The sequence below is a fragment of the Marmota monax genome, unplaced genomic scaffold, assembly GCF_021218885.2.
Source record: "Marmota monax isolate L192 unplaced genomic scaffold, Marmota_monax_Labrador192_F-V1.1 WCK01_AAM20220418_F8-fsc00105, whole genome shotgun sequence".
Taxonomy (NCBI): Eukaryota; Metazoa; Chordata; class Mammalia; order Rodentia; family Sciuridae; genus Marmota; species Marmota monax.
The window spans coordinates 2,073,188-2,100,081 of record NW_026692947.1 but is presented as its reverse complement, the minus strand read 5'-3'; the positions used below and the strand labels follow the sequence as shown (position 1 = coordinate 2,100,081).

Genomic DNA, 26,894 nt, shown 5'->3' with positions numbered 1-26,894 from the left:
TTTTCTTATTGCACAAAAATACATATTACTCACATATTTTAGCATGATTTTATTTATCCAGGAGATGAACATTTCTCCAGAGAAATGCATCTCTTGGTTTATACTAAAAATCAATGAGGAAAAAAGTGCTCAAAAAAAGTCCACTGTGCTTTTACATAGTTACTATCCTTTTACAGATATCCACATTCTGAAAACTTAAGGAACACTATGGACATTAGACTTAAAAGTTCAAACCATCTAGGCCTCTACCAAAAAGCTGACAACACAAATTATATTACATTCTGATTAAATACATGCAAATGCTGATATAAAAATGCTTTGTATGGATAAATAAATAACTAAATAAAACATTAATAATCAGAAAACAGTATATTTAGATGCAGAAAGAAATCTGCATCAGAAGAACAAATCAATACAGTACAGCATGCTACAAGCAGCCAGATGAAAACCATCTGCTACAGAGCAGAGTAAGGAGCCTTCTGAAGGCAGCTTTGTGCATATAAAATAAGCTCCCAGTTGCCAGATGCTGAGCTGCCTCCAGCCCAGCTCTTCACATAGTCAGTAACAGTCTCCTGCACCATCCACAGTATAAAAGAACCATTTAGGAAAAGCTGAATCTCATTATTTTTCTTGCTACCCAGACTTTTGCCCAGTGAGCATTTGAGTGAAAAAAAAAGTAATAATTAAAGCCCAAACTCTATTCTTAAAATTAAAAAAAAAAAATAGATTTTGTTTGTAAGATATAATGTCCTGTGAGGATTTCACATTCTTTTTCCATGAGAGCAGCAACATATTAAAGTCACATTCACAGAGACATATTTGCACATTTGACAATCACTGATCTGGGTATGGTGATCTGGTTTCTCTGGAAGGTAAGCAAGTGACAAATGCACTGAAGTCTTGGTTCTTCTCTTCTCCAGTGGTGTGACATGGGAGACCAGTTGATCAAGATAGTGGACTGGATCAGAGACAGACATCAATAGACTGCTTTCTTGAAAAGACAGTCACAGCTTTCTTAGAGACCAGGTCACCATGACAGATCCCATCAAAGGATAGGTCTGTCTTTACCTGTTTCAAAGCAAAAAAAAAAAAAAAAAAAAAAATCCCAATAGAGTTAATGCCCAAGAGCTGTTTTCATTCCTTCATGGGGTTATAAATGAAATGGCACTCTCTTTTTCCAGCCCTCATTCCAGTCACCCAGGAGAACTACCTCGGTTCTCTTCAGCTATGAGAGGCACATGCATCAGGTAGAATACAGCTGTATAAAAGAGAACTTAAAGACGAGTAACCTTTGGGGAAGTCTTCTAGTCAGACTCACCCCTGAAGGGCCTAAAATGAGAAAAACTTTTCTAAATGAAAAGGGTGCTATTGACATTGACTTCTATCACTTTAGAAGAGACATTCTAGGTACTGAATTTCTCAGATACCTTCCATTTACCTGGTGATTTTGTCTCACTTCCAATAATATATCAAGAGGTGGCTGTTAGCATATGTATATTGTACTCTAGCCAGCTGGCTTGAGGTGGATGCCAAGACCAGTTCTTATTACACAGAAATGGCTTCCTGGAGCTCATCCCTCTCACTCAGAAACCAAATTTGAAGAAGTACATGTGCACCTTGGGCAAACAGACAGCTAGGGTTGCAGTCACAGGTAGGATGCTAAATGCCTAAACAGAATGATATCCACAAACCTGGACCAAACCCAACAAAGAGTTGATGAAAACTAATTGGTTCCGGCTGTTAAATGTTTTGAGGCACAGTATAACTGATATTCCCATTAGGCATGGGGAAAGAAATGTGGTGACTTTTGCCAGGACTCATTTTGGTAGCCATGAATTTGCAGTCCCCACTTAACCTCCATTTCTAGCCTCAGGGGAGCTGACATCCCAAGTTTTTCAGAAGATCCAGTCCCTTGGAGAGGTCTGGCCTCAGCCTCCACACCATCAGGAGTGCAATGTGAAGGACGTCACAGAGGCAGGTTTATGCTCAGTCGGCACAGTATTCACTTCCTAGGAGTCAAAGAGGAAGAGAAGCGAAGCCATTATACCACAACCAGAAGATGAATGAAGAAAAACAGAACAGAATTCAGCCCCAGCCCTTCCATTGTGTCCCCTACCCTTCAGCCCCCATCCCCTCCACACACATACATGCAAGGACACACTGGTGTGCTTGCACACACACCTGCACTCTGAGGAGTCAGACAAACTCTAATGGCATAGGCAAGGGCTTCTTTCCCTGAGAAGCTGACCTTGTAACCATGTTGGGCCAGGTGCTCCTTGCAGACCTGGACCATAAGCTACATACCTAAGATATGAAGCAGAAGTGGTCAGGATTCCTGTGGCAAAAAAAGAGAATATGCAGCCTACTTCAGCCAAAGACCATGCCAAAAAAGTGACATTGCAGTCAGAGGCTACTTGGCTTCTGAGGAGGTTCCCTACCATTGTAGTTACTCCAGGCCATTCTGAAGTCAGTGATCAGAGCAGATCAACTTTTTCCCCTAAGTTTGGATTCAATGTTTTACCTTGTGAGGAGTTCTTCCCCTTAGAACAATGTTTCTCAAATGTTAAATGTGCCTGGTGATCCTGTAAAAATGAAGGTCTGATTTGGGGGCCTGAGACTCTGCATTTCTAAAGAGCTTGTGGCCCTTCTTAGAGTAATAAGGAATAAGGCATGAGAATAGCAAAAACAATTTCAGCTCTAGTTCCTGTTTCAGAAGTTGTTAAATAACCATTTTTTACCATTGGCTGTTAATCTCTTTAAAAATAGGTGGGGTATATTTTAAAAGCAACAGACACTAAATTGTAAAAGATCTCAAGTTTTTTTTTTTTTTAAATAGGTAATATGAGCTACATGTTGTTAGTAGGAGTCACAGCACCATAGGGTCGAGAGTAATTTTCTCTTAATTCTTGCATAGGTACAACAGGTGTACATGACTACCCAAGTTTATGCGCTTCCCATGTCTTTCCCATCCTCCCTAAAAGGTAGTGAAAGAGAGTCTTGTCTATAGTCGCACTGAGAACCCACATTGGTCTGCCCAATTCTTCTCAGCATGCAATGAAGTTTTAGAGGGTGTGGGTGGGGACATAGCCCAAAACACAAAACAAAATTCCAGAAGCCTTTTGATAGGTTCAAGTTACTCAACAATTTTATTTACCCATTCCACACACACACACACACACACACACACACACACACACAAGCACATTTCCAATACAGTTATATACACCTTTAGTGCATCTAAGTAAAAACTCATGTCATCATGTCACCAGATTAAATCAGAATGGTGCTAGAGATTAATGCTCCCATGTTCAACAGAAGCTGTGCCTGGGAAGTCCACGGTAGAACTCTGTTCCTGGGTTTCCCAGCCCAGCCCATTTCCATTCAAACCCATGGGGCTCAGCCCCACTCCTAGTCCCCTCCAAAGAGGGTGGCATTCAGTTCTTTGCTTTTGCAAAGAAAACCATCACTGTATTACAATGAGTTGATTTTGTTACTTCAACAACAATAAAAATGTATACAAGCAATTCAGATACAAAAATAGTAAGTAAATGTTGGCCACAGATACCCAGTGAAAGACTTATGGGAAAGAATACTTTTGCCCATTTAAAATCAGTTTCTGAATGCAAATTTCCTTTGCATTTATTATATTAGGAATAAAAGCCAAATGCATGGCAGATTAAAAACAATAACACTCTTCAATAGAATGCTACATTCCTTAATAGGATAAGCTGAGGACAGAAGATTCAGGAATGGATAGTGAAAGAAAAGTCTTACTCTGAAGCAGGGGACTGGACAAGATGACTTCAAGTAGAAATCACAACTTCAGATTCTGACTAGGCATTCCCTTATCTGAGTTCACAAAACACCATACAACCATCATCTTTATAAACACTGTGAGAATTTGACCACTATTACATAAGAAATGTCTTTGAAAAATTATAGCACACAGAACTTCCCCATAAAGAAAATGTACAGTGTTTAGTTCCTTTCTTTGCAGGACATGTGCCACAGATAGACAATTATAATAACTTACCATACTGAAAAACAGTACAATGAGAAAACCGAGAAGACTGTCAGCCTGCAGACCCTATCAGAGCCCAAAGTCAGTCGGCACAGACCCCTTTAGAAATAGTCTTAGGGACACCAAGAGTCTAAACAAAATTCCTGGACACACTTCTGATGTCTATGTCATCTTTAGGGAAAGGCAAGGATCTACCATGACAATGTGACTATATATTTTAAAAATAAAACATTTTAAAACACACACAAAAAGTCAAAATACATATAAGAAAAGCTGGGTACGTCTATCAAACCTCTTGACAACAGATACAGTGGTTTCTGGGCTTGGCTAGGATAGTGGAATGTGCATGAGATTTCATCACCCAGGACGTGTTTCCCTTTGTCCACTGGCCACCCCAAGCACCAATGGGAACTCTAGAATTCAGATCTCCTGCTCCCAGAAAACCCCAAAGATGGATTTATTTGCAAACAGGTATATATCATGTTTCTTCAAATACCAGTGCATCCGAAGATCAAATGTGGATTGTAAGGTCTATCAGATCTTCACAAGAAACACTCAACCATTCCATCCAGGAGTACAAATACATCTTATCCTCTACTCCAATTTTTTGGGAAACAAAAATAAAACCCAGACACAATGACATAGGGCAATTCCCTAGCACACTGCATATAAAAGATTTTTAAAAGATTTAAAATCTTAAGATTAAAAAGACTTTTAAAAGGTTTTCTTATTTGAAAAAGATTTTTTATTCTACTTTCCAATTCGATGTAAAACCAGCCCATTACCAAAACAAAAAGGACACTATTGATAATAAATAAGAACTAAATTCCAATTTGGAAATTAGGAAGTAGGAACAGAAGAGAAGTGGGTTCTCTGAATCTGCAACAAAATCCTTTCAAAAATCTGTTACAGACATCCTCATTCAGCTTGGAACTAACAAAAACAAAATATGGTTTTCATTTCCCGGTTTTATACCAGTAGATCAAATGTCAAAGTCTCACCTATTTCCCCCATGGCAACAATTAAAACCTCAGCAAAGGGTTCCCTGGAGTCCATCCTTTTTTTGTAGAACTTGTGATATAGACATAAGCAGAGTAACAGGTATCTACTACCAATATACATTTCAAGTAACAAGGGGAAGAAGAATAGAAAAAAAAGATGGGAAGTAGAACTTCCCTAAAATCCCGAAGAGCTCTATTCAATTCTATATTCTCTTGACTTCTTTCGTGAACATCTCTGAAGGGATCAGAAATCAAAGGATGTTGAAACTGGTGCTGTTTTCAAATTCTAACTTCCCCTGTCCTATGTGAGGATAAGGTCACCTCCATTACTCATCTGGGAATAGGAAACTAACACAGGGGAAGATTAGAAGTATTATCAGCAGAATGAGTGCCAAAACGAACATCCAGTGACCTGTCTCTAATGACAGTGTTTATAACAGGCTAACACAATGCTAGTCAGTCAGAGAAGGCCCCTGAACCTAAGAGGAGGTGCCATCTAAATCTCTCATCTTTGGATCAAAGTTCTCCCTCTTCTCATTTATTATCTCTAAATTACTGTCACCTCGCAGCAGGAAAATAGATCGAATAACCATTTGGGCTAGAGTTGCCATCATCCCAACCAAATTAGAAAAGGCAACCCTGTAAAAGAGCCACACATACCTCCCAGGCTTTCCTTCTCACACTGGGGAGACGGAGCCTTTCTATCCCCTAACATTTTTGGTCTCACAGCCATTGGAAAAGGGAACAGTCACAAGCAATCTGTAGTCCACAGCACATCAGCACTTCTAGACTCAGTGTGTGGCTCTTTTGTGAATGTTCATTTGCTGTAAATTACATGCCCTGTCTCTTAAAGTAACCTCCTTGAGGTCAAGGACCTTTCTTTTTCTATTTCTGTTCTTTCTTCCCCCATCCAGCTCCAAGCCCCACAAAGACACTACTACAGACCTTGTGCAACAGCTTGACAGGAAGAGCAGGTAATTTTATGTCTTAGACACAATTTTGAGAAGACGCTAGGCCAGCAGCCTTTGGAAAGCAGCTGTGGTATTCTACTTGGAATGTAAAAGTGAAGGGCTCAAGGTGGAGACAACCTTCCTCATCTTACAGACTGTACCTCAGGACCTCTCTCCAGGGTGCTTGGAAACCCAGCTTTTATTCAAGGTCATTTAGAGGTTTGTTCCACATCACTGCACAACGTGAAGGGTGAAAGGTGAAACTAGAACCCACAGTAAGTCTCTAAAGCACAGCAGCCTGACTGAGAGGCCTGCTTCACTTACTTCGGTGATCGGCTCCAATACTGAACTCCAAAGAACTGACTTTTAGAATTAAGAGGAATTCAGAATGCCAAGGTTGATCCTTTGTCCAAGAAACTACTATCTAGTATGTTTCCACTTACTTCATAAGGTGGAACACCCTGGGTATGAATCAGAATCATCAGGGAAGCTATTTAAACACACATGTGTCCAGACTTCAACTGCAGTTTCTGAGTCAGCATTCAGCCTGACTCAGATGGACCCAGGCCTGTGTATGTCTCCAAAGCTATAAAGGAGACCCCAAGGAAGGTTCCTGGGTGAGAACCATGATGAAAGGTTTTCTATTACAAAACGAAAACCCTTGGGAAATAGTTAACTTGTTCCCACCGCTAACTCTAAAATGTAAATGGATAGGCAGGGGATCACCTATTTTAAAAATCCCACGAGAACTCTAGATTTGTCTCTCAGAAAAATGTACATATATACATTCATCTATTTTGTATACAAAATTGAGATAGAAGGAAAACAATTATATGCTATCAAGGGGCTTCTTTAAACAATTCCTTTCAAACCCTACAAAGAAAATGAGATGACAAAAATGAATAGATAAATTAGAATGGTCAAGAAAGAGCTAGACTGCATGAAATTCTCAAAATGTCAAGGTAATTTCTCCTTATGAACAAAAGAATGCCCCAAGAAGAGAGATTAAGTTCATCATCAAGCTTTTCCACACTTGGAAAAAAAAATTTCTCCTGCTAAAATAATAATAATAATAATAACTTTAGGGGTATGCTGGAAATCACTGGAAAATAATAAGCAGCTTTGGTGAACTGGAGTGAGCTCTTCTCTGCCTTTTGTTTTGAGTGATTCAGACATCAGTGGTGACTCCAGAATCTAACTCCATCCTTCTAAAAAGCCCCAGAGGTCACTGGCTGTGGCAGGAAAGTTGCTGTGATTGGCAAAGAACCTGAAAGCCACAGGAAAAAAGATCTGGCTGAACTGAGAGGCCCACAAGGATTAGAGACCACCCTGTTCTCCTGAACCCCACTCCACAGCCAGCAAAGGACTACCCCTGGCTCTTCTAGGTAAAAATACAAACCAAGATGTGTCCCACATCCCCAGGGCCAGGTTCCCCCAGGGCATCAAAAACATAGGATTGTTTCTCGTGAAAAGAGATAAGAACTCTCACCCTATGTCCACTTGCAAGCTCCAGAGCATTCTGTGGATGTTCTGTAACCTGGGCTGGCCCTTTCAGGACCTGGCTAGAGAGGAAGGAGAAGGGAAAGGAGAGACTCCTCCAGTCCAGATCCACTTAGACCCACTAGAAAACACCACTGGGGCCTGGACTTCTCCCACACCAACTGCCCCTTCCCTCTTTGACAGACACTACAATGTCATGCATTACACTAGACAATCCAGAGGGGAGATGAAAATGAGAGATAGTTAAGTAAGGACTGTGAGTTAAATACACATTAAAGAGACAAGGTGAAGGAAAACTGGGCCTTCCTGGTTCCCTTCACTCACCACCATCCCCACTTCACCAATGCTAGGATATGAGTGAGGTTAGACACCAGAGAACAAAGAACCAAGTTATGAGGCATGCTTAGCCCCCAGGGAGAATGTGTCCTTTTTCTCCTTCTCCAGACCATCCCATCCTAAAAGACCCAACTTGCCATCCTGCCCCTGGATGAGGAGCTATTTCCAACTGGAGAACGACTAGAGTTGGCCTGTACATGTGTGACCTCATATTCTGGGTTAAGAATAATGGTGAGGTGTTGAGGGAAGGGGTGGCGGTGGAAGTTAAATGACTCCTTGGAGATTAGTGACAAGGGCAGGAGGCCAGGGCTAAAGGGAAACACACGGTTACACCACCGGAATGCTGACTTGGGTCTTCGGCTGGTCGGCCCCTTCTTGCATGTCCAAGGCACGGAGAGGGCTGAGGGGCTTGAGGGGCCGGCTCCCAACACTGTAATTTCTCGGACGCCTTATTGTATTCGAACTGGACAGAGGCGTAAAGCTGTTCCTTCTCATCCTTACAGGGGTTTGGTTCTTGGGGAGGTTGTTCTGATTGGAAATGGAGGGACACCACACAAATGAAAGCCACGCCAGAAGCTCACTCACAAAGGTTAAATAACGCTCGAAACCACAGCAGCTTCCTTCCTCCTGTTCCTCTGGCCTCACACAGGACGTGGCCTGGTCTCCTGGCCCCAGGGGAATCAAAGGGTCACAGCGGAGGACAGCTCCCTGATCATCAGATCCCAGAACCAGAAAGGGGTCCACCAAAAAAAGGGGTTTACTTAAGGCCACACAAATCACAGGGGCATAGCAGGAACCCACCTCAACCTGCTGACCCCACCTTCCAGCTCCTCTGAACCCTGCTCTTTAAAGGGAGCCTTCCTGGGGCAGGGAGTCTGGATTTCACTTCAGCCAAGCACTTCCCATATTTAACTGAATTTCTAGGAGCCAACTTTCAAGGTTAAGATTCATGAAAGAGGTACCAATTTAAAAATTCATAGTTCCCATATGGTTGCCTTTTAGAAGCAGACTATGGAGGCCATGAATTCTGGATTAGCTTTTCTTTTGTACATAAAAGAAACCCCAATCTCTTTATGTCAAAGGTTCAAGGACTCAGGGAGGTGGGAACCTGGCAGGTATGTCCACGGGAAAATACTTACAGCCGGTTTTTCACGGTGAGTGTTCACAGCCTCCACTCCGAGCGTAATCGTTTCCACTTTGCACCCTGAGAAACAAGGGAAAGAAAGGCGCTCAGGAGAAAGCTCAAAGGAGAATTCCTCAGTTTCCACACAGGAAAACAAACTCTCCAACACACACACTTATACATACATCCCCTTAAAAATGCAAAATGTTAATGCTATGTCCCTGACATATGGACGTGATGCATTCAAATTTCTGGACAATCTTCAGAGAAAACCCAAACATCTGACCTTCTTCAATCCCCACCTCTTGCCAGTCCCTGAGCTCATAGTTACCATAGGCCACAGGAGTGAGTTTGAGGATGATATGGAGAGGACACCTCAAGTATGGTAGCTCATCTGAAAGCAGAAAGATTGGATGAGGGAAGTGTCTTACATCATGGAGTAATTGTGACTTTTTTCTGAACTCATTAGTCTTCAACCCTGACCACCACCTAGAGTAGTACAGCTCCTTCCCTAAGCCCCACACAGTGATCAGGACTAAGAAGCCACCCAGTTCTTCTGAGTGGTAAAGAAGGAAATAAGGCCATTTCAGCTTCTTCCATGCAGGCAAAACAGGAGTAAGTGCCATGCCCAAAGCCCCATGGGAAGGAAGACTATGGTCCATTTGGATACCCAAAGGCCAATCTGCAGACTTCTGGTGACTCAAAGGGATTGACAAGGGAAGGATCAGAAAAGGAAACAGCACTTCCTTACTATTCTTACCTGGAAAGAGCTGCCCACCCCCAACCCAAAGGATGAAGATACTTCTAAGATACCACCTTCCTAGTAGCCAGAGTGACAAGCTGGGACTATTCAGTCACTTTCCTGATGCTGCCAGGAGTGTTAGCAGGACACTGGCCCCTTAGCAGTTAGAATCAAGCAGCACCAGCAGCAGCCACCTTCCACCAGGGCTTTTGTAATAGTGGAGTGAATTCAGCCACAGTTGACCCAGTGGCTGCTGGGAGCCCCACACCACTGCCTGAAGAATGTACTCTAGTTTGAGTGGAAGAGGGGGAGGCCCAGTTGCCAGGAATCCTGGTGCCACTATGAGCCAGGCTCTCTCCCCATAGATGTGTCCCCAGCCTTTCCCTCAAATAGCACCTGCGCCCTTATCCAAGAAGTAGGCCAGGAGGCATCGCATGACAGCCTGGTGGGAGATGACAAGGACATTGCCCTGACGTTCCAGCTCCATGATGACAGGCTCCAGCCGCTGTACCAGGTCCTGGTATGACTGTGGGGGCAAGTGGAGCAGGCTGGTAAGAGGCCAGGTGCAAGCTGGCAGCCAGGCCAGCGGCTGAATCCCAGAGTCAAGAGGCCACTTCTTGCCCAGGCTGGCTCTCCTCCTGGAGGCTCAGTGACTCCATGTTGCTTACTAAATGCCACTGCCCACCTCCACCCCTGCCCGAATCTTAAGAATACTTCTTGGATCTTTAAATAGCAATATTGAGACAAAGAAAATCACAGGTTACGAAAAGTTTGAATTCAACTTGCATGTGTGTGTTTTGTTGTTGTAGTTCCCATGACTAATAGGCAGAGTGTAAGGCAATGAGAGTCTTCTAGAAGTTTCCTGGACCTCTGCCATTCTGGTTTATTTATTTTCGCCTTGAACGTTCTAGAGTATGAAGCCACTTAGAAAAAGAAACAGTCTAATACACTAAAGATGACAGAGAAGTAATTCATGCCCCATATATTTACTTGGTGACTAGACCCACTTGGGTAGTGGTGAGATTGAGAGAGCAGAATGGAAAAAAAAAAGGAGTAAAAAAGATCAGATTGATTCCATAGTATTCTCGACTCAGGGGACATCTTTGACTCTTTTCTCTAGAGATCTTAACAAATTAATGAGGCATTGGACTGCCTGAGCTGAATTAAACACAGGATGGCTCAAAGGTTAGAAGGTAAATGATGGCTAGGCTACCTTTGTACATTCCCTACGATCACATCAATCCATTCTCCAAATTAAAGCTATCCCCCCACCAGCAAAGGGCTGGGTCGTTACTCCACATGAGAAGTCTCACCTCCCCGCCAGGATAGCGATATAGATACTTGTCTTGATCTCGAAGAGCAAACTCCTCTGGGTACTGCTTCTCGATCTCTTCGTATGTCATCTCCTCACACACGCCCTGCAAGAAGCCACACTGGCTGAGGAGGTGGACTGGCCCACATTGTCCTATCCCACAGAAAGAAGACGCCACTGAAGAACACCGATTGCTTACTATGTGTCAGGCCCTATGCTGGGTCCTTTCATGGACCGCAGCTGACTGTAACCAGGGTGTCACGGGCACCATGGATGGGAGCCACAGCAGAGAGAAAGCTGTCACTTTCTCCTACTTCTGTGGGGAATGTAAAGGTCAAGAAGCGTCAACAGATTAAAAGGAATAGGAAGCAGGGAAAGAGGGACACTGATGAGATTGAAGAACTTGAAGGAGGAATAAATTAGTAGAGAGGAGGGAAGGAAAAATTAATGTTTACTTCTGTGTTCAGGGTTAGAAAAAGCCAAGAAAAATCTGGGGAAGGACTTTCCCAGAATAGCTGACCAAATGATCAAAGTAGAAATTAAAAATAAAAACTGGGTTATTAGCTACTTCTTTTTCCCAGGAGGAAATCACACAAGAGAACAAAACAAGTCCTATTAGCCCCCGTCTCCCCAGGTACCAGAATGGTTGGGTCAAACATTGGTTTGGGTCCCATCGTTGGCACTGATCTTTAAGTAGGCAGGAAGCACTGAGGGGTGTTCCACATTTCCTCCCCCAATCCCCCCCAAATGGCTACAGATTCAGCTTCCTCAAAGTTTTTACTTGGTGGTTCTAGTTTCTAGACAAAACTGCCCAAATCATGACTCCTGAGAATTTCCACCTCAATGAGAGACTCCACTCACAGCATCAATCTCATTCAGAATCTTCCACTGCTCATAGGTCACTCCAAGAGACTCAGCAGTCTGGATAGTCCTCTTCAACTGGCTTGTCCACACTTTAAGGTCTTTTATTTCCTGCTCCTCTAGAAACTTCTTTAGAGCCTGGGAAAACTGGGGTTTAAAAATAAAAATAAAAAAAAGAAAACATACACATACTCAATATACTCACCCACATACACACACACATTCATACAAAGCACACACGCACTGCTAACTCAGCCTATAAAGGGGCAATTTGTTGAACCACGATCAAAATATAAACCCAAGAGGAAATGAACCTGAACTGGAGCACCCTGTACTGTGCTAAGTATACAAGTCATGCCCAATAGTTATTCAATGGCTGAATGATCACAGTGGAGATAGTTCCAAATTAACCATACTTTAACATGAAGCTGGAGCCATGAGCAAGAAAACATCTTGAGCATTTGCCTGACCATCTGAAACCACAGCCTAAGCCCAAATGGGATTTAATACAGGGATAAAATAGATGACCTCCACCATGCCCTTCTAATTCTAAGCCTAGGAAATCTAGCTAGCTAGCTAATGACTCACCTGCTTTCCCCGCACAGAGAGGCCAGAGTCACCCCCAATCCTTCCTAAGAGATTGTACTCGCTCTCTCCATGCCGGCAAAGGTAAATGGTGCGAGGCTGGACATGAATATTCATGAGGTAGTAGACAATCTTGCTCTGGATATAGTCCTGGACTTTGTTGACTAAAAAACGCTGGCCCACATTTATCACTTTGATGAAAGAAAGATCCCTGGGACAGGGAAGGAAAACAAAACTTCTAGGGTAAAACAATCTGAGAATAAGTAAGGTTGGGGAGGGGAACTGGGCAGGGTGGTACACACCTGAACTGTGCCATACAATGGGTAAGGCAAACAGAACTCAGGCTTCCCATAAGGCACTAGACCAGGTGACCTAAAGAGTTTGTTAAGCCTCAAAGTTGTTGAGAAGCACAGTCCCCCTCTGGGGTGGTAAGAATATGGTGCCACCAAAAATGAGAGGAGGGGAGGAGAGCAGAATCACAGGCAGAGAAACCTACCCACGCCTTCCATCTACCTAATCAAGCCTCTCTCAGAGCCACTGCTGAAAATGGCCTGCTTTGTGGCCATCATAAGATTTTTCTCAATATAAAAGTAATAGGGCTTATTTTAAAAATTAAGAAAAAAATAGAGTGATGTGGGGCATGGCAGTGCTTATCTATAATCCCAGGGACTCAGGAGGCTGAGGCAAGAGGATCCCATGTTCAAGGTCAGCCTCAGCAACTTAGTGAAGCCCCAAGCAACTAAATAAGACTCTGTCTCAAAATAAAAAAATAGAAAGGACCAAGGATGTAGCTCAGTGGTAGAGTGTCCCCGGGTTCAAACCCTAGTGCCAAAAATGATAGAAATCACCCAATATCCTACGACCAGAGATAAAATCTATAAATATGTACACTTGTTCAAAACATTAAACAGACCACTGCAGCAATTTAATGGTGTCCCAGGCACACTGGTCTCATCATTTGCTTGGCTGCAAGGCTGTATCCTTATTTGAATAGAGCCCGTTAACTGCCCTGAATGCACACTCTTTCACAAGGAAACATTCCCCCAGGTTTCCATGTGTACACTATTTTTCTTCAACATGAACTTGACATTTCGCTATGGCTCCCATACTTTACATTTGGTGAATTCATCTATATTCTTTATCACCTCACCAATAGACATTGCTATAGTAATGATGGTTAGTATCAGTCAGATATTTCTAAATCAGGAACGTTCTGAGGGCTTTACATGCATTTTATATGTGCGAAATATAATGTGTACAATATTATATATGTGTTATATTACATGTGATATTAGCATATGTATTAACATACATATTACATATTTCACATTACATAATTCATATAATAAACATTTAAAATTGATAAAAAATGATGACACATGTCCCAGGATGTCCTGTAACACCCCAGTTCAGAACTACTGATATGGAGTTGTTCTTAAGTGGGTTTGTCTCCCAGGGGACATTTCACAATGTCTTTATACATTTTTGGTTGTCACAGCTCAAAGATGTTACTGGCATCTAGTCAGCAGAGGCCCAGGATGTAGCTAAATATCTTACAATGGATAGGACAGACCCCACAACAAAAAATTATCCCATTCACAATGTCAGTAATGCCGAGATGCAAAAAATTTTGCTCTAGAGAATAGAGAGGAAAAATTAATGATAAAAAAATGTCAGTGTTTAAAATGCAACTCACATAAAAGCCACAATCTACACCTTGTTTCTTAGGAATAATATAACATTTACAAGTCTAGGAGGAAGTTAGGGGGCAGAGGGAGAAAGGCTCTTTTCCTAATGAGACCCCTTCTTCAGGGCCTTCTAACCATGGCCTTAAAACCTCACTTGTCATAGTTGTCTGGGTCAAGGGGTTGGTAGGTGACTTTGTAGCACTCAATCCTCTTCAGGAAGTCCTCCATCACATTCTCCCTATTCCTTTCAGGGTAGTCAGGGCTTGACACCTTTACCTCCTGAAATCAAAGGAATAGTAAGGGTCTTGTCAGAGGTCTGCCCTTAACAGCCCTCCTACAAATAGCCACTGTTAAGAAAAGAAAAAGAGGTCCATAAAAGTAGCCTTTCACTGGAGTGGTGGCACTCTCCATTCATTGAGCATTCCCTCCCTAGTCCTGTGACCCTGGCAACCAAGAAGGGAAAGACAACTGGGGAGTCATGTGCCTGCCCTTGGCTGAAGGACAGAGGCAGTCACGCAGCTGACACTGCTCCTGGGCCCAATCCCTTATGTACTTTCCTGGGAAAACAGAATGGACTCCAATTTTTTCCCACTGCCACTCAGAAGAGGCCCAGTGTGGCCCAGTGCCTGACTTGGGACCCAGTGCCTCTCCCTCAGATGACCCCAGTTCTGACATTGCTGGGAGAGCATGTCAGATGATGACTTGGCACAGCACGACACAACCCATTGGATAAGGACTGTCTTGTGCTGTGACCCCACAGGGCACAGGGCACGAGGAGCTAGGTGTATGGAATGCTGACCAGAATATTAGATAATTTCGGGGCAGATGACATTCCTGTAAGGTAGCCCTAACAGATAATGAAAAGTCTGATCCAGGATAATATCTAGGTCTCAGAACCCAGATAATAACAGAACACAAGCCAGGACTCGCACAGTCTAAGACTAGGTCTCTTTTCAGCAGCTAATTCTTATTTTATTTCACAAAGCCTATTTTTTCTCCCTAAGGAACAATATGGAAATACAAAATGGCACTTCTCTCTGAGAGAGAAAAGAGATCATTCTGTGACATTTAACACTTCTATTTCTCTCTATCACTACCCTTCCTCATACATACACACATATATACACAAGCCACAAAGGTGAGAAAGAGGTGAAACATAGGGGTGTCACCCACCAGGATATTGGCAGCGATGACATCAGGATCATCACAAACAGATTCCACAAAGAATACCTGGCCATGGAGAGAAGGCAGTTATAAACAAGCCAAAAATACCAAGCTGTTAATTAAGAGCACATGCTCCTACCCCACCCAGCCACCACATCTTCCAGGATTTTCTTCATGAAAATCCTTCAAGGCCTCCTCATTTTAAAATAGCTCTTACCACATCCCCTGGGACTCAAACATACAGGCTAAAGGTCTGAGAAAGGACCTGAAAGAAAACACTCAAGGATCGGGGGTATACCCCAAGAGAAGAGAATCAGATATCCAATCCCATCCTCACCAGAGTCAAACAGATCCACACACCATCCTAATGCCCCGCCTCTACTCATCCCTTTAATCTACCATGGAGTCAGATCCTACCTTGAAGGAATTCTCCTCGGCAAAGTTCAAAATCATTTTTCTCCTCTCCCGGGTAGTATTGGTGGCATCAAATACCTGGGCAGAAAACACATGAGGTAAATGAATGGAGACAGAGAAATGGAGCCCCACACCAAGGCAGACCCAAGGTGGGACTGAGAGCTCAGCTGCCGACAGGGTGGAAACACAGAGCTCACCGCAATCTGCCCGTTCTCCTCAGTCAGATAGGTCTTAACGTCTTCCAGGGCCACCATGGCACAATGTCTGCCATGAGAGCAAAGAAAATCAGCAAGAAGAGCTAAGCTCAAACACAGTGGAGGACACAAACAGTGGGATTGCTGCAGGAATCTCATCTCCTCCCACTTAGTTTCCCTCTGGTCAAATTGTTTCCTTAATTTGATCTTTTTCCTCCACTTAAGTTGTTTTTTTTTTCTTTTTGGTGGGGGGTATTGGGGATTGAATCAAGGCGTGCTTTACCACTGGGCTAAGTTCCCAGCCCTTTTTTAAATGTTGAGCCAGGGTCTTGCTAAGTTGCTTAGGGCCCAGGGCTTTGCTAAATTGATGAAGCTGGCTTTCAATTTGCCATCCTCCTGCCTGGGCCTCGAGTCCCAGGTATGACAGGCATGTGACACCATGCCTGGCTCCTTTTAAATTTTTATATCATCTTATACCTTCCTTTGTGCCCCAACACATGTATCTTCTCTTGCTAAGCAAGCCTACAACCATCTCCCTGAGACCTGTTTTTCTACCCAACAAGCCCAAGGTTATCTGCCTATCAGATAACTTCCACTTAAAATACCCACAAGATACTTTTTGAGAAAAAACAAGCCCCATTACATTCAGTCTCATGATGGCCGCAAGAGTTGACCTGGGAGTCAGTTCTTAAAAAAAGACTCACTTGCGGATCTTCATGGCCTCTTTGTTGTCATGCCGAAAGAAGTCGTAGGACTTATAGGACTTGACTGCTTGACGTCGATAAACCCCAAGATTGAACACTGCAGAAGACATCCAAATCCTTCAGCAGCAAATCAGTATCATTGCCCCACCAAAGAGGACATTGGCCTAATGTCAGAGTAGCCAAGGAGTTGAAAATAAAAAGTACCATGGTATGTTGGAGACAATATGATATTAAGAGTCAAAACAGTTGGGTTCAGGTCCTGATTTAGGAGATCTTGGGACAAGTCTTAAGCTGTCTGAATTTCAGCTTTCTGTGTTTCTCTATTTCACAAAGATACTTCTAGGGTTAGACAACAATGCATGTGCAAGGATTTCACAAAAGGAAAGTCCTATTCTCACTGAATTCTTAATAAACCTATCAAAGGCTTTCTCTCAAAACTGGGCCAATTCATCCAGGCCAGGAGGAGACAAGTCCAGGGAAAGAGAATCCAATAAATGAGAAAGCAACCACTATTTCTCCCAGAAGCACCTAATAACCTTAATGCCTTAAGAGAGCCTAAGTCTCCCAGAAGTGAGTGGGGCCCAGGAACTAATCATTCACTTCCCAAGGAATGACTTGCACCTACCTTTGGTAGGTACCCCAATCCAGTTGAGGTAGCGTGTAAGCTTCTTAGACACATAGGTTTTACCCCGGGCTGGCAAACCAATCATAACAATAAGAGTCGGGGAGTTGGTCATGTAGGAGGCCCATGCTAGAAGGAAATGAGAAAAACATAAAACATAAGGTTTATGCACTGGTCTAGAAAAATTCAGTCATACTCTTTGTTTGTTTGTTTGTTTTGGTAATAGGGATTGAACCCAGGAGTGTTTTTTATCACAGAGCTATATCCCCAGTTCTTTTTTATTTTGAGATAGGTCTTGCTAAGTTGATCAGAGTCTCACTAAATTGCTGAGGCTGGCCTCAAACTTGTGACCCTTCTGCCTCAATCTCCAGAGTGGGTGGGATTACAGGTATGTGCCACCATGCCCAGCTCATAATCTTATTTAATCATCCTAAACTTGTGGAGCAAAGGTCCAGCAGGAGTGGGAAGGCAAAGTAAGAATGTATTGAGCAGATCCTCCTGAAATAAAGTTAAAGGTCACACAGATTTCCAGAAAGTACCCAAACCAAGGAATTTCTTTCCCATATTCTTAAGGTTTTCATAGAAATATGTAAAGTGGAGAGTAACCACAGCACCCTTCTTAACATGAGACTGCCTAGCAACATAAAAATGATAGAGCTGTGATTTTATCAATGCCCAACTGGCAGGCTTTTAGGACAGAGTTTCTATCTTGAGGATCCCATCCATTCCCTCAAAGCCACAGGCAAAACATTACCCTGCCAACTGCTCGCCTGTCTGTTTTGTCCTCCTTAAACTGAAATTTCTAAGTGAGATCTGGTAGGAAAAGCCTACTTGATACAAGTTTGAAGAGATCTCTGGAAGCTTCATGCTAGAGCCAATTCACTAGGGCATCTGGGTCAGCCTGACTCAGATGCAAGACAATTGAAAAGCAGGAACAATCCTTTCTTAGTAAATTAACTTATTTCATGAATGAACTTATGTTCACTTAGAGAAAAGTCTCACTATATAGGTGGGGCATTTTAAATGCTCAGAGGTCAGGTGACTTGCCTAAGGACACATAATGAGTCAAGGGTAGAGCTGGCACTGGAATCCAGATCCTGTGCTCTCTCTTCAGCTTTTCTCCATAAAAAGAGGCCCATCCTTACCTTGCTCACAGGTCATACTCTTCCCCGCCCATCCTGCCACAGAGGAGAGCTGGGAGGAACCTGTACTGCTGCAGCCCCTTTCCTGGGGCCAAGACCCAATCTGAGGTCTTGGGGAGGGGGAGGCCTCAAGCTCTTCCAGCTCAGATGGGAAAAGACTCTGAACCAACGGTGGCAGGAAATGGAAATTTCTGCTTCCCAGCACGACTTTCCAGAAGGGTCTCTGCAAATTGTGGCTGCTTCTTTGCAAGAACAAGATGATCCTATCAGGCTAAGAAACTATTCAGTAAAATAGGGGTACTTGCTCAGGAATTGCATCTTTCACCTTTGGAGAAAGAACTGGTAAAAGATTTCAACTGAGAAGTAGGTAGAAGGACCCAGCAAAAGAAATGACCATGGACTCTGCACCCACAGGTTGGGTTTTTAGCCCTTTCTCTTCTGGGTGTGTCGAAATTCCTGACTCTAGGCAGGAGTATCCCTCCAGGTAGGTAATGGAGCAGCTAAGGCGATTTTCATCTCTGTCCAAACAGGGAGCCCAAAGGTAAGCAAACAGCTGACCCCTAACAAGCATATGTACTCTGGCTGGCATTAGCTACCTCAGGTTCAAGTAGTCAAATCCCCTGGGTCTTCACTTTCTCCAGCTGAGTGCACACTCTTCTCAATCCCCCCTGACTTGGTTCATTAGCTGCGTTTCCAGAATTGCTTCGTCCACACCTTCCAGCCCATTAGGCTCTTCCCCCAAAGGTCCTGTTAGCCTCCCCAAAGCTTAAAGTGGTCTGATACTTACCAGCGACTCAGAAGGCAACCAGGGAGCCAGCTGCTCATTGTTTATCAGGCTGGACAGAAAATACTAAGAACAAAAGAACACAGTCCCCCAGGGACTCTACACCCTGCCCTCAGCACCTCCCCTTCTGCCTTGGCTCAGAACACACTCACACACCTACTATAACCTGGACTTCTCCCTTCCAGACTAAAATATAAAACCACACTTCCTAGCTCAGACTGCCACATTGGCAGGAGGAGAAACATTCTGTTCTGTATGTTAAAAAAACAAAATCACCCCACACAACTTTAAATTTGAATGGAAGTTACTTCACATTGCAGGGACACTGTAATGCCATCTCTTGACAGACAGTGGAAACCTGTCTCATTCCTGAAATTCTCATCTGTCTCCATTATACAGTTTAACTTGGTTTTTTAATTGTAAACTCATTTTCTCTTCCTAAGCATGCTTAGAAAAGATGAAGGTTATCTTGATGACTTCCCTCATATACAAAGAAAAACTCAAGCCCAGAGAAGTTGAAGCATTGCCCACAGTTCCACAATACAGAGTCAAGGTCAAGGCTCTTGACCAGACTCAAGGTCTCACAACTTCCCATTTAGTCCCAGCTCCTGGGCCTCCTGTCAGTACTTAACCCAGCATGGTAACCATAACTATTCTTTTCATCCTAACCTAGAAGAATGATCTGGAGAGCAAGGGTTCCTATCCTTTCCATGGTCAAGGTCTTCTTCCAGCATTCACTCTAAATGGGTCCATAAAGCTTGCTTCATTAGTAATATCTAATTTTTATTCATCAGAAGTAAAAAAAAAAAAAAAAAACCTGATTATCTCCTGTAATTTTACTGATGGGCACAAAAAAGCCAAGTTACATGCAGCCAAATAATAAGGAAACTGATATTTTAGTCAACCAGTGCAGCTATAGATGATCGTGTCCAACTTCCATTAAGTATCTTGAAATACTGGAAGCAGCTTACAAAACTGAATTTCCTTGGAGAGCAAATTAGTAACACTTATCAATAATAGCTACATTGTGACTGCCATTTCTCCTATTATTTTAGCAGGAAAAGTTTCTGACACAAATGCACAAAGGTATAAGGATGCCCACTGCAGCATTCTTTGTGATAGTAGAAAAGTTGAAGATAATTTACATACCCTACAATGGTGAATGAGGCGAATCTGGACTTAACAACATGGAAAAGATTCTGCAATATAGTAATTTTTATTTATTAAAAGGAAATGGCAGCAGAACAGAATATATACAGTATGAACCTATTTTAATAGGATGTGCCAGAATAAGATGTCTACAAGAATCAAGCTTAGCAGGGATGGGAGCGATTCTAAAAGACTTTTACTTTTCACTTTCTTTCTGTGTTGTCTGGATTATTCATGAACATGGACTGCTTTTTTACTTAGGGAAAGGTTCATATATGAATTTTTCTGCTCCAGATCTACTCAAGATATCAAAAACCTAAAAGAATCAACAACAACAAATGTAGATTCCCCTATTCCTGTTTTCAGAAAACCCTAAAATTGCGGGGAGGGGCATAGGAAAGCAGCTATTAAACATTTTAAAAGGATCTCAACCAGCAGTCCCTTTGAATCGCCATTCCTGGAGCAGCCGAAGTCCCAATAATGCTCCTTTGGAGGTTCTGGCTCCCTGAAGTCATTCTTCAGCCCCAATTTCAGTCCTCAAGACCAGTCACTTCCCAGACTCAAGTTCAGCCAGCACAAGTGTAATTAACAGCAAGGGGACAACAGTGGACACAGTGATAAAGCAACTGCTGGTACGAATGCTAAGCAGCCAGGGAACCTGAAGCAAGGTACATTCTGCATCTGAATTTACCAACATGGAAAGATGTCCATAATATAGTAAGTTTGTTAAAAAGGATGTGGATGGGCTGGGGATGTGGCTCAAGCGGTAGCGCGCTCGCCTGGCATGCGTGCGGCCCGGGTTCGATCCTCAGCACCACATACAAAGATGTTGTGTCCGCTGAGAACTAAAAAAAATATTTAAAAAAAAAAAAAAAAAGGATGTGGTGGCAGAACAGAATACTTATGATATGAACTTACTTTCATTAATAGAATACACCAGAATAAGATGTCTAAAAGAATCAAACTTACATATGTCTCTGTACATAGCAAAGGAAAAGGAAAAAAAAAAAAACTAATGCATAGTCTCATAACGGTGTATTCTACTCTCTTGATTGTGAGTGCCACAGTCTCACAGTCCAACTGAGAGGTAAAGAACATGGTATACAACATGAATGACCATGGCTTTAGGACAACCCAGAGACCTCTACTTGGGGAGAAAAAGCAGTTTGGAGAAGAAAATGGAGCTTGAAAAGAGAAATTAAGAACCCAGAGCAGGAATGAGAACCTAAAAATCATAAAAGAAATCTGGGATTACTGCTTCCTTAATTAAAAGCCCTTAAAGCAGAAAAATTGCAGAAAAGGTAGGAAAGCCTGCTCCTGTGAAGAATCAGGCAAAGCCAGGAATGACACTGGGTGTTCTATGTAGGCAAAAATACCCATGATTTCCGGGCACAGTGGTCCATGCCTGTAATCCCAGCAGCTCGGGAGGCTGAGGCAGGAGGATGAAGAGTTCAGGCCAGCCTCAACAATTTAGGAAGGCCTTAAGCAACTCAGTAAGACTTCATCTCTAAATAAAATACAAAAACGAGCTGAGGATGTTAAGGGGTGGGGATATAACTCAGTGCTCCTGAGTTCAATCCCTGGTACTGGAAAAGAAAGGAAGGAAGGAAGGAAGAAAGGAAGGAAGGAAGGAAGGAAGGAAGGAAGGGAGGGAGGGAGGGAGGAAGAAAGGAAGACCCACAGTAATTAGCTCCGAATTCAGCTCTCTACTCCCATCCTAGCTCTCTAATGAGGAGTGAACCCAGAGGTGCTTTACACTGAGCTACATCTCTAGCCCTTTTTATTTTGACCAGGGTCTCACTAAATTGCTAAGGCTGGGATTATAGGCATGCAAAACCACAACTGGTTTCCACTCTCCTTTGAATCAAACATCACAGTAACACGAGTGTACTCCCTTTAAGAAGTATATCCTAAACCAGGCATGGTGGTGCATGCTTGTAATCCCAGCTGCTCGGGAGGCTGAGGCAGGAAGATTGCAAGTTCAAAACTAGCTTCAGCAACTTAGCAAGGCCCTAAGCAACTTTGCAAGACCCTGTCTCTAATAAAATACAAAAAGAGGGTGGAGATGTGGCTCAGTGGTTAAGTGCCCTGGGTTCAACCTCTGGTACAAGAAAAAGAAAAAGTGCATCCTAGATCACCAAATCTGAATTACAATATTGTCAAACAAGATAAGAAAGCATTCTTTCTGAAAAAAATAATTCTTCACAGGGCTGTTTTTAAATGGTGAGCCCCCAGCTCACCATTTGAATATAATTTTATTTATACACAATGTTTCAAAAGAATAAATCCAGGGGCTGGGCTGTAGCTCACTGGCAGAATGCTTGACTAGCACCTGTGAGGCACTGGGTTCCATCCTTAGCACCACACAAAAATAAACAAATGAAATTAAGGCATTCTGTCCATGCAAAACTATAAATTTTTTTTTAAAGAGTAAGTCCAAGAGGATGATAGTTACCTGTGAAAAATAATACATTAGCTATGTCCAAAATTCTTCTATATTTGTGCTTTCCTAAATTTGCTCATTTAATCCTCACATCACTCTTCGGGAGGATATTATTGATATTCCCATTTTGAAAAGGAGTAAACTGAGGCATGGAAAGAGAAAGCAACTTATTCAAGGACACACAGCTAAGAAAGAATAAAACCAGTGTTCAAACTCAGGCAGTATGACATTGACACTAGAGGTTACACTTAAGAACCATGCTATATTAGTTATCTCTCCTGGGGCATTTTGCCCTTGGCACATGGCTTCCTGCCCTGGCAGAGAAAGGAGACCCTAATCACAGAGGTGTGCCAACCTCAGTGTCACATCCAAACCAGCTGCTTCTGTCCAGCAGGCCTCACAGGTGACTGGGGAAGAGACAGTATCATTTTAATCATGAAACTGACAAGAGCTTGACATCAAAGTCAAGGCTCTAGGGAAAGCATTGAACAAGAGACAAGTCCCTGGTCTCCTGCTGGTCGGCTGTTTCCACCTGCTGACATATATAACCACTGAAGTGAGAAAAACTGACTGATAGGGTTCCAAAGGAAAGGTGCAATCTGGAAGCAGAGAATAGAGTTAGCATTCCTTGAGGTTTCCAGAAACATCTTGTGACTTAAAGTTCCAGACTTCTGAGCAGCTATGCAGTCTATAAAATCCTAAGGAATATAGATGACAAGGGACAGGAAGTGGTACTTCATCCCCCTGAAGCCCCTCCTGCTATCTCTATCTAAAAGACTGACATGGAAATGCTCCTGTGTAATAGTTTGCAAAGTACAATAGCTAAACCTGGAAGAAGGTAAAGTGCCCAAGACACCATGAGAAATCACTTGTCAGGGCTCATTTCCCGGAGGCCTGTAGGAGTGACACAAGGTAACACTGGCTCCTACCTGCAGTTTCTATAGTGAGCAGCACCTGCTTGGAACTTAGCCCAACAGATGAAAGGAAACTGAGATGGTAGCAGCCCCAAGTAATTCCTACAACTTACCACTCTTATTCACTGTTTGTACAATGCTTGCTCCAACTTCCAGCATTAAGCAAGTGTACAGATGTTCAAAAAGAAAGAAGAAACCACTGGGCCACACCAGCAATCTAGCTGGAAGGTGAGAGTCTACTTGTTTCAGACAGGAAATTGCTCTCTGAAAATTTTGTTTTAAATTTCCAGCATCAAAGAATTATTTCTCACTCTCACTAAGCAGCAGAGTCTAATATTACAACTATATTCCCAAGAACTATATTTTTTAGAACTCACAACATTTCTTATCTGTCATTCGAAGATTAGCAGTCTTGGGTTCATATCTGTTCTTGTTCTGTACTGGGGAAGATGAAGAATTCTCAGACATGGTAGCTCTTCAGGAGGCACCTGAAAGGGAGAAAAAGAATGCAAAGGAAGGGAAGGAAGAACATGTCCCTCAAAACACTCAGTGCAGTGGAGCAGTGTGGAATAAGTAAAAGAACACTAGGCCAAGAACCAAGTCTATTCCTGTTTCTCCCAGTTAACAGTTACCTGTCACAAATATCTTCCATCTTCTGTTTCCTGTTCTATAAGAGATAAACTGGAGCTTTGTATTTATTTGCTGAGTGAGGAGCTTACATTTACATACCTTATTTCCTGAAATGCTTCCCAAAAAACCCTCTAATAAGGCAGATTTTATTACCACTATTGCTTCTTTCCATTTTATAGATTGAAAAAATGAGGTAAAAATCAAATTAAGTGGCTTGTGCAAGCTTCCTCCTGGCCTCAGATTCTAGTTTTAATACTAGGGAGAAAAGTAGTGGGAATCGGGAGTAGATGGGAATGAGAATAGATCAAACTCATTATCAAGAAAGTAATTCCACTCCAAAGGTAAGACTCTGACTTGGGGGGTGAGGGGAAGGGATGAGCATGAGGGAAAATCTCATGTAACTGGACCCTGAGACAGCCATAGCATATCCCAAGTTCTCCTCTGGTGTTCTTCTCAAGCCTTGCTCGGTACTGTCTCCCTATTTATCTCCTGGGACTCAATGTAAAGATGAAACCTGACGTGCAAAGGTGGTAAATGACTTCCCCAAGGTTACCTGCAAAATAAAATTTAAATCCTGATATGAACTAGGGTGGGAGAGCCCAAATCCAGAAACTAAGGGGGCTCGTGATACATGGGGTCCTATGCCCTTGCGCTATTCCTTCACTGAAGGCAAAAATCCTCAACCCAACAGCAGCTGGGGCCGCTCGGGATCCTTATAGATCTGCACTCCAGACGTGCCCTGCGGCCGGCACTTCCCGAAAGGGCGAGGCATCTCTACCCAGCACCGCATCCCGGCGCACTCAGACCCCTCATCCCGCCCGCTTAGACACTTGCAGGTGTTGCGTAGCTGTCGCTCACCCTACGATCTCTTCTAAGATCCCCTCCCGGCTGCGACACTGGCGCTTCCCTAGTAACGTTGCAGACCCGAGCTGACAGACTGTGGCTAGGGGCCCGGCACCCCAGTCTCCGACAAATCACGTGGCTCGGCCTGGCTCCGCCCACTAGCGCGTCAACGCTCACCTGGAGAGAATCATCAGCCAATCGAGAATTTGCAGGACCTAGTGGGCGGGGCTCCAGGCGGAATCGCGGTCCCTGGCTCCAGAAGGAAGATGGATCTGTGAAGGAGAAAGACCGCAGCTCCTAAGTCTCCCAGCACTGCGGAGGTTGGTTGCGTCGTTGCTTGGTAACTAATTAAGGCTGGGGGCGGGGCTAATTAAAAGACTTTTTTTTCATATTATCGCGAGAGCGGAGTACTAAGGAGACGTCTTGAGAGGGTGTGACTTTATGGTGGAAACGTTGAGAATATTAACGCTTTCATTCCTGAATCCTCGTTAAAATCCATGAATTGGGACGTAAGCTTTAAAAGGTGCTTCGCTAGCTGCCACAGGTACTTGAGCTGATTACACGTAGTGTTTGTATGACCTTCCCACCCATAGGTCAGACACTAAAGTCAACTGCGCTCTTAATCAATAGCTCACCCTCCTTTTCTCCCCACCCTATATCATCTGCGATGGTAAGTAATCTTGAAGAACAAAGGAGAAAACTGCACTAGCAAAAAACTGGAGAGGGAAGTTGGGGATATAGCTCAGAGATAGAGCGCTTGCCTAGCATGCTCAAAGCCCTGGGTGCCATCCCCAGAACTGCAGAAAAAGGAAACTGAGTCGTGAAAGATATGAAAAGACGCAAAGATTTCGTGAAATTTATTCACAGATGGAAGCTTTTAATGGAGTTTGCACATTCCAAGTGAACTACACTTTTCATAGTTTCCCCAGCGGGCCTTTTGATGTTTGATTCTACCTATAAATCCCCTCTAAAAAGGGTGGGACTTTTGCTGTGGATCCAGGATGGAAAAAGAACAATGATTTCTTGAAAAATGGATACATTCAGGTACTTATTTATTTCTCCTTTGCAGAGAATTTTTCATCATTCAAAACAGTTCAAATATGTAGTTACAGACTCTCTGAGGTGTTCTACAACTCTCAGCGTGTTATTGTTGCCCTACAAACTGTCTTTATCCATCCAGAGAGTAGTTATTGAACACTTTATATTTTCAAGGCACAGTCTTAGGTTCCAGGCACACAAGGTTGAAAATGGCCATATAACTAGCATTAACCACGTTGCTATGAAATTCAGCGGTTATGTTTCTTATGCCTTTTCTTCTCTCTGGACTACAGTAAGTACTTATACTGAAGGCAGGAATGAAGTCTTCATATTTGTACACCCAGGAATTGAACTGGAATTCGGATGACAAGCCTTAGTCTTCTGCATTCCTCCTTATACTGCCACTACCTGAATGAGGCAATCGCCCTAGGCTCAGATGCTGACCTCATACTGCGCTTTCTGAGGTGGCAAATAGACGTTTTCAAGTTTCAGTCCCACGGAGGTGGAAAGGCCACTGGTCCAGCCCCCTTAACCCCAATGAGTCAATGTTTGGTGTAGCCACGAGTCTAGTCACGAGTCTCATTGTTTTTGACAGAGCCTTTGACTCATTGACCAATCTTGTCATTCATTTGCGTTCTTATCATTCTGTTTCTCCTGGTGTAGTTTGAGAGTCCCTATTTAATAATTTCCGACCTGGGTGCAAGGTTACATTCCACTCTACTGGATTCAGGAAC

The 26,894-nt window shown here is 43.1% G+C and overlaps 1 protein-coding gene across 15 annotated transcripts; it reads right to left on the bottom strand.

The window, feature by feature from the left end:
• Positions 1–34: 34 nt before the first annotated feature.
• Pfkfb2 (6-phosphofructo-2-kinase/fructose-2,6-biphosphatase 2) lies at positions 35–25,453 on the bottom strand. 15 transcript variants are annotated; one of them, XR_009227485.1, is made up of 18 exons: positions 25,138–25,280; positions 24,027–24,137; positions 17,221–17,346; positions 16,596–16,692; positions 15,895–15,961; positions 15,701–15,775; positions 15,293–15,349; positions 14,274–14,398; positions 12,435–12,666; positions 11,847–11,993; positions 10,987–11,091; positions 10,070–10,199; positions 9,263–9,325; positions 8,948–9,012; positions 8,145–8,336; positions 7,462–7,534; positions 2,305–7,239; positions 35–2,009 (listed from the first exon to the last, which is right to left on the bottom strand). XR_009227485.1 is itself a non-coding variant. In XM_058581917.1 (17 exons), exons 2-16 carry the CDS (start codon positions 24,115–24,117, stop codon positions 7,463–7,465), a joined length of 1,644 nt encoding a protein of 547 aa, XP_058437900.1. In that variant the 5' UTR covers positions 24,118–24,137; positions 25,138–25,280; the 3' UTR covers positions 35–2,009; position 7,462. The 15 variants fall into 15 exon arrangements, 6 of the variants coding, with proteins under 6 accessions (XP_058437900.1, XP_058437902.1, XP_058437899.1 ...); XR_009227487.1 differs by having other exon boundaries at positions 8,157–8,336; XR_009227484.1 differs by having other exon boundaries at positions 7,462–7,530; positions 8,157–8,336.
• Between the last annotated feature and the right edge of the window lie 1,441 nt (positions 25,454–26,894).